This window comes from Sciurus carolinensis, chromosome 17 (genome assembly GCF_902686445.1).
Source record: "Sciurus carolinensis chromosome 17, mSciCar1.2, whole genome shotgun sequence".
NCBI classification, from domain to species: domain Eukaryota; kingdom Metazoa; phylum Chordata; class Mammalia; order Rodentia; family Sciuridae; genus Sciurus; species Sciurus carolinensis.
This window is the reverse complement of record NC_062229.1, coordinates 11,932,005-11,939,855: the sequence shown is the minus strand read 5'-3', so window position 1 is coordinate 11,939,855 and position 7,851 is coordinate 11,932,005. Positions and strand designations below refer to the sequence as shown.

Here is a 7,851-nt window from a genome sequence, read left to right as displayed (position 1 = left end):
TCTAAATAAAAAGCATTCTTTGTTTTTGAATGACAAATAAAAATTATATATACTTAGGGTGAACCAAAAAATGCTGAGTGGATGTTAATTGTCCTCCCCACAGAAAGTAACTATGTGAGGTAGATGCAACCATTTCAAAATATAAAACACTTCTAACCATTATGTCAGACACAGTAAGTACATACAGTTTTATTTGACAATTTGAAAAATTTTAAAAATTGGGAAAAATATTAAAAGAAAAAAATTTTTCTTTCCTTCATACTGTTGTGAATACCAAATGATCCTTAAAGTCCTTAAATATTTTTCTAAGGAGGTAGAGCACAGAAATACTGCCCCTGGGATTGGTTCCTTATAGAAATTAACATTGCTTAGAGTAAACTTGTGACTTTGAAATCAAAACAGTTTGCCCTCAAAGGAAATAAATTGGTATCACTCCATGTTACCTCCACAGACACAAAATTGACTGAACAATTTCTACTCTACCTACCTCTTTGTACCTCAAGGGAGCTGCATTTTTTGGAGGACAGAAAGACAACACAGTGATTAATGAGGAGCTCAGAGAATTCAAACTTTCAGGTGCCAGAAACTATAAATGTGCCCCATTGTCCCTCAAATATTCATTCTGTGACCTCAGCCCCCATAGAATCCATATGGGCTTCCTGGGGACAGATCATGGAGAAGAGAAAGCCTCAGTGATAGTCATTGAGAGAGTCACTGTGTCCCACTGAGGCTGGAGGAATCACATGGAAAACAGGAGAGAACATGGGTACTGGGCTTTGCCTCTAGCAAATGACACTGGGGAGCCTCCTATTTATGTTGTCAATGCAGTGAGTTCCTGTACTTTGGAAGAACTTTAATTTGCATTGTCTCTTCCAGCTATTCTGTTTCCTCTTCCTACTCTTTGGATTACAGACCCTCTTTCCAATGAGAGTTATATTCTGGTGAGTCCCAAACTTGTCACCATGCTTTCCTATGAATTCCAGGCTCTTGTCAGACTTCCTGCATCTAATTCTTTATGGATGGTTTCTCACTGAGGACCTGTTATGAAGAAGGTTTTCTGCTCTTTGTTCAAAATTGGTTGAAATTTTCTATTGTATTTTGCAACTAGTTTTTACTGACAGATTTGACCTACTGAGAACATTTGTTAGTTTATATTATTGTAGTTGTCATTTCACATTAGGGTCACAACATCTACCAGTAATGTCATTATTTAGGGTGTTTAATGATCAGTCCAATTCCTCTTTTCATGTGTCAATTCCTCTAAAGGCTCAGAAAATATAAAATGATTTAAGTTGGAGGGGACTGTCTAGAAACGTTCATGAATTTAACACAAATACACTCTAGCGTATTAATGTAAGAACACCTGTTGGCTGTGGTTTGAGAACAACAACCACTCTGTACTGTTAGGAAAATGTATTTGGTGTCTTTGTTGACCAGTAGCCCCATCCCTGGAAGCTAATCGCATAAATGGCTGTTGTATAGTCTCAAATTCATCTTTTCTATTTTGATCATGATTACAATTTATATTCACCTATTTTCATGATGATTTATGTCAACAAACATCCTTAGGTGAAGAAAACTTTCATTCTTAGAATTGGTATTACCTTATCATCATGTTATTTTTTAATAGATAGAAGCACATTTTATTTAACTCCTTTCAGGCACTAGAACCACTTTTACATCTTTATTTTCATTTAATGATACACTAAATGCATGCATGTGTTTTAATGTTTTTAATAGTGCACTGTAGTTTTACATGATAGTGGGGTTCATTTTGACCTAATCATGCATGGAATGCAATTTGCTCCATTTCAATCCCCTCCTCCTCCTGCTGTCCCTCTACTCTCCTGATCTTCTAATCTGTCCATGGGTCTCATACACTCCATCCCTCCTAGCTGGTCCTCTGCTCCCCATTACTCTGGTTGGTCCTGTGCTAATCCCATCCTTTACCAAGCTCACAACCACAGTTTTTGGTTCTTTCAGCCTGGGTTATTTCCTGACCCTTACCTCCTCTGATTAGCAATGACCCATCCTTCTCTCAGGCTGGCATTACTACTTCAGAGAAGACCCTCCTACCCATCTTCACAGATAAATTGATCCTCAACAACTAATTGACAACCTTTAGGCATTCAAATACTGACACTTTTATTTTTTTGTCCTGCAGAATTAAAAAAAATATTTTAAAATCTTTATTTTTGCATTTTAATTTTTAAAGGATAATTCTAATTCTTGAATAGTTTAAATCAATTTCTTCAAACATATTTTTGCCACCATCTGCTGATTTTGCACACTACCCACCCACTCCAGACCACAGACACATGAGCACAGACTCCCCTGTGTCTTCTTTATGATTTTAACTGAAGTGTGCTTTTTCTTCCTCTTATCTATGCAGTCCACAATGTCTTTCCTCTTCTTGGAAGAACTCACCAAAAGATATTCTCTGGAAGAAGGAAACATAAAGGGCTTCATTATTTAGAAGTGCTCTATGGCAGTCAAAAGAGGTAATAAGCCTGCTGTGTTTATAATGATCAGAATTCCATCCATGGTAGCTCTCACAGTTGAGGGGATGTTGATCAATTCAAGAGAGTAAAGATTCACTGAGATTTTAAGAAGAGAAGCTCCCATTTATGAAATGCCCATAGTAACACAGGAACCACAGAACAATTGCATCATCTCATCTGTCTGACTGAAAAATCCAATTTTTATATCATAGTTCTACATTGTCCTTGGGAAAGTTGGACATCCAAAGTAATTATAATTTATTTATTCTCCTGGAAGACCAGGAGAAAATTATAATCCATTCTTCTATGATTATCTCAAAATGTATCCCAAAATTTTCTGTAACTAAAAATACATAAAGGGACATGGCTTGCCCCTTGACTGAGTGAACCACTGTTATACTGGGGACTCAATAAAGGTGCTTCCTTGCAAGGGGTGAGATGGTTATGTGGTAACTAGCCAAGGTTCCAGTTGGCTAGGCATCCATCTTGCTTTTATGCCTTTTCCAGCAGATACACCAGCTACATGGAAGTGGAGAACCACACAGTTCTATCACAATTCCTCCTCCTGGGCCTCTCAGAGGACCCAGAACTGCAGCCCATCCTCTTTGGACTGTTCCTGTCCATGTACCTGGTCACAGTGCTTGGGAACCTGCTCATCATCCTGACTGTCAGCTCTGACTCACACCTCCACACCCCTATGTACTTCTTCCTCTGCAATCTGTCCTTGATTGACATCTGCTTCACATCTACCATAATCCCAAAGATGCTGGTGAACATTCATGCACATAGCAAAGAGATTTCCTACTTAGAATGCCTCACTCAAGTATATTTCTTCATGATTTTTGTTGGAATGGATGATATGCTACTGACCGTCATGGCATATGACCGGTTTGTGGCCATCTGCTATCCCCTAAAATACACAGTCATCATGAATCCCCGGCACTGTGGCCACCTGGTTTTGATGTGTTGGATCATCATGTTATGTTTCTCCCTGACTCATATTCTACTGGTGAAGCAACTGACCTTCTCCATTGGCACTGAAATTCCTCATTTCTTCTGTGAGGTGGCTCAGCTTTTCAAGGTGGCCAGCTCTGATGCCCTCATCGGCATCATTGTTATGTATGTTTCAACTGCCCTGCTGGTGGTATTTCCTGTTGCTGGGATCCTCTACTCCTATTCTCAGATTGTCTCCACCTTAGTGAGGATGTCCTCCTTTCTGAGCAAGTATAAAGCATTTTCCACCTGTGGGTCCCACCTCTGTGTGGTCTCCTTGTTCTATGGAACAGGCCTTGGGGTTTACCTCAGCTCTGCTGTGACCCATTCTCCACAGGAAAGTTCAATCGCCTCAGTGATGTACACTGTTGTTGCCCCCATGCTAAATCCCTTCATCTACAGCCTGAGGAACAAGGATATGAAGGGGGCCCTGGGGAGACTCCTCAGCAGATCAGCCTCTTATTCTTGAAGGATGGTGTGTACCCTTAAGGTGAATGTGAATATCAATATCCTGACTCTTTTTTTCCACTAATTGTCATGCTTAATTACCTATATCCTCAAAGTACCTATGACTTTTCTTACACATATTTTTGTACTTTTTTTTCTTCTCAAAAACTACCTCTGTATTTCCTCTTAAATGTTTCTTCCCTATATGTGGTCCTTAAAGTTTCAAGTTTGGAATGTTTTCTTGCGGACAGTCCTGTGATTTCCAGCATGATTTAAACACCTACATTATGTGCTGACATGGTGTTCTATCAGTCTATTGTTTGATTGTTCATGTTCTTCACCTTGATTTGCATCTTTCTTGTTTTCCCTGGAAGGAGTGGCATTAAGGCCAAAGTGCTCACCATCTCAGGACTCTGCTTCTCTTTCTACATGTAGAAATTTATTTAATCTCCCAAATATTTATATGAGGTATTTTTTCTCATTCAATTTCTGGAAGGAAGACCATGAGGTCGGGCTCCACAATAACCTGGGACCTGAGTCCATCCCACATTTTGTGAGAACATTTTCATTGTATGTATTTTTATGTGTTGTACCATTGTTCTTATTGATAGACATCAATGTTATTCCACTGTGGTGAGAGAATCAATATGATTTCTATTTTTTAAATATTCTGACTCTTATTTTGTGGCCTAAGAGACCACCTATTCTGAAGACCATTTCCTGTGCCCTGGAGAAGAATGTGAATTCTGTTGCTCTTGGACAAAGTGATCTATAAATGTCTGCAAGGTGCCTTTGTTCTATACCACATTTTAATCTTCAAGTTTCTGTGCTGATCTATTGTCTGGATGATCTGTCCATTGATGAAAGTGTGGCATCTAATTTCCTCATATGCTAAAATATGTTATTAGTGTAATGGAGTCCATCTCTCCCTATATCTAACATATGCTTTTTATATATCGGTGGTCCTGCTTTGAATATATTTTTATTTATGAATCTTTGATCATTTGCTGAGTTGATTATTTCATCATCATAGAATGACCTTCCTTGTTTCTTCTAACAATTTATGGCTTAATAAATTTTCTCTGACTGCATAATTAGTCTTTGTGCTATGAGCATATTTAGTCTGGTGTGCTGTTAGCTTCTACCTGTGTGGAATAAGCTATTTCTTTCCCTTCCTTTTCAATTTCTTTTGTCTTTTCTGGGGATGAACCCAGAGACACTTAACCACTGAACCACATCCCCAGTACTTTTTATTTTTTATTTTTAGATAGGGTCTCCCTAAATTGTTAAGGACCTCACTAAGTTGCTGAGGCTGGCTTTGAATTTGCAATCCTCCAGCTTCAGCTTGTCACGTCCCTGGGATTACAGGCATGTGCCACCACACCCAGATTTATCTCTCCTGACTCTACTAGTAAGATGAGTTTCTTGGGTTTTGGAAGATGATTGTCCTTTCAACCGACTTATATCTTTCTTTTTTATTCATTCAGCTAGTCTGTATTGTGTGTGTGTTGCTTTGGACTGAACCAAGGACCTTGAACATATTAGGAAAGTGTCTACCAGTGAGATACATCTCCAAATCCTCTTGGTTTTTATTTTTGAGACAGGGTCTCACTACGTTTCCCAGATTGACTTCAAATTACAATCCTCCTGCCTCAGCCTCCTGAGTAGTTAGAATTATGCATATGCACCACTGTACCTTGCTCAACCCATACCTTTTAATGGGATAATATAATTTATTTACATTCATAGGAGTGGGAGAGAAAAGAAAATGATCATTTTATAGTCATGGTTTCCTCTTTACAGGAAGTTTGACTGTACTCTGCATTTTCATTATGAAGTTTCAGAGATGATAATGTACAATGTCACTTTTTAAAATTGACACAAAAGATTGTACATATTTATGGGTTACCATGTGATATTTTGATGCACACATATATTGGGTAATGTTCAAATCAGGGTAAGTATATCATACATTTATCACTACTTTGTAGTGAAAACATGCAAAATTATTTCTTTGATTTTTTTACTATTATTCAAAGAAACCAACCTGTGTTTTTTATTTCTAAAAATGTTTTGGCTAAATTGTGTAAATAAGGGAGAATTATACAACCTATAAAAAGAATCTGATGCAAGTTCCATTTGTGCAATTCAGATTTTTTTGTCTCTAAAGGGCTTCCTATTTTATTCTTCATCTTGCTTTCCTGTGGTTTGGGGTGTTATGCACTAGTGATTTATGTTTTTTGACATTATAAATAACAATCCACTTCTAGTTTTTTTTTTCCCAAAGTGATACGTGTTGGTATAACATAAAGTTCAGTTCTTGATGCTGTCATTGTTGACTTTCTACTCCCTCCAAATGTTTCACAACAAGGATAGAATCAGGGGTCAGCCAGAGTTGCAGCCATCTCATGGTACACCTGGAGAAGATCTGTTTTTGACCCAACTCACCTGGTCACAGGAGGATTTAGGTCCTTTCAGAATGATGGAAAGAGGCCTCTCTCAGTTCCTTTCCACAGGAACACATGGGGAATTTCAAAAATGCTAGGAGACTTCTCTTGGTACCAGCAAGTAGGTGACAGAGCCAAAAAGGGCCAGGCCTAGCCCATTATCAAGTCATTGGCCCCTAAGCACCCAAGGATGGTGGATATATCCCTGTGCTTCCCAGCATGGTCCCACAACCACCAAGCCAATAGCCTCTCAGTTCAATTTCCCTACAGAACACCTGGCAGATGGGCAACCTACCTCCTCTTTATACTGGATATGTCTACCCACTCCATTATGCTGCTCCTGGACCTGGAGTCAAAAACATCCACCCTGGTTCTCATCCAGCCACACATCACAATGAGCTGAAGTCATTCTGTTCCCAGTCACAGCAAGTATAACCAGTGGCCTCTGTTTGATATACAGGGATTCACCATTGTTTGGGGCATAAATTTTACCATCGTTATGTCTTCCTGATTTATGGTACCCTTAAGCAGTATGAAATGTCCTTCTTTGTCTCTTCTGACTAACTTTGGCTTGAAGTTCACTTTATCTGATATAAGGATGGAAACCCCCGCTTTTTTACAGAGTCCATGTGCATGGTAGGTTTTTTCCCATCCTTTCAACTTTAGTCTGTGGATGTCTTTTTCTATGAGATGAGTCTCTTGCAGGCAGCATATTGTTGGGTCTTTCTTTTTAATCCATTCTGCCAGTCTATGTCTTTTGATTGATGAGTTTAGACCATTAACATTCAGGTTTATTATTGAGATATGATTTGTATTCCCAGTCATTTGACTTATTTTTGGTTTCTCAGTTGGCTTGGCTTCTCCTTTGAGTGGATTTTCTCTAAGGTAGTTCCTCCATTTGCAGACCTCCATTGTTGTTTTTCATTTCCTCCTCATGGAATATTTTGTTGAGAACATTCTGTAGTGCAGGCTTTCTATTTGTAAATTCTTTTAACTTTTGTTTATCATGGAAGGATTTTATTTCATCTTCAAATCTGAAGGTTAGTTTTCCTGGGTATAGGATTCTTGGTTGGCAACCATGTTCTTTCAGAGCTTGAAATATGTTGGTCCAGGCCCTTCTAGCTTTTAGAGTCTGGGTTGAGAAGTCGCCTGTTATCCATAGTGGTCTCCCCCTATATGTAATATGATGCTTTTCTCTCGCAGCCTGCAAAATCCTATCTTTATTTTGAATGTTAGGCATTTTCATTATAATGTGTCTTGGTGTGGATCTGTTGTGATTTTGTGCATTTGGTGTTCTGTAAGCCTGTTGTATTTGATTTTCCATTTCATTCTTCAGGTTTGGGAAATTTTCTGATATTATTTCATTGAATAGGATGTTCATTCCATTGGTTTGTATATCTGTGCCTTCCTCAATCCCAATAATTCTTAAATTAGGTCTTTTCATGATGTCCCATAGTTCTTGG

At 38.5% G+C, this 7,851-nt stretch overlaps 1 protein-coding gene across 1 annotated transcript; it reads left to right on the top strand.

Annotated features, from left to right (window-relative positions):
* The first annotated feature begins 3,024 nt into the window (after window positions 1-3,024).
* On the top strand, window positions 3,025-3,963 carry LOC124968056 (olfactory receptor 7D4-like). Its single transcript, XM_047530437.1, has one exon. The coding sequence runs from the start codon at window positions 3,025-3,027 to the stop codon at window positions 3,961-3,963; it is 939 nt and encodes a 312-aa protein (XP_047386393.1).
* Window positions 3,964-7,851: the final 3,888 nt, after the last annotated feature.

Coding starts and splice junctions, on each gene's coding strand:
- LOC124968056 (XM_047530437.1), top strand. CDS start 3,025: ATGGAAGTGGAGAACCACACAGTTCTATCACAATTCCTCCTCCTGGGC.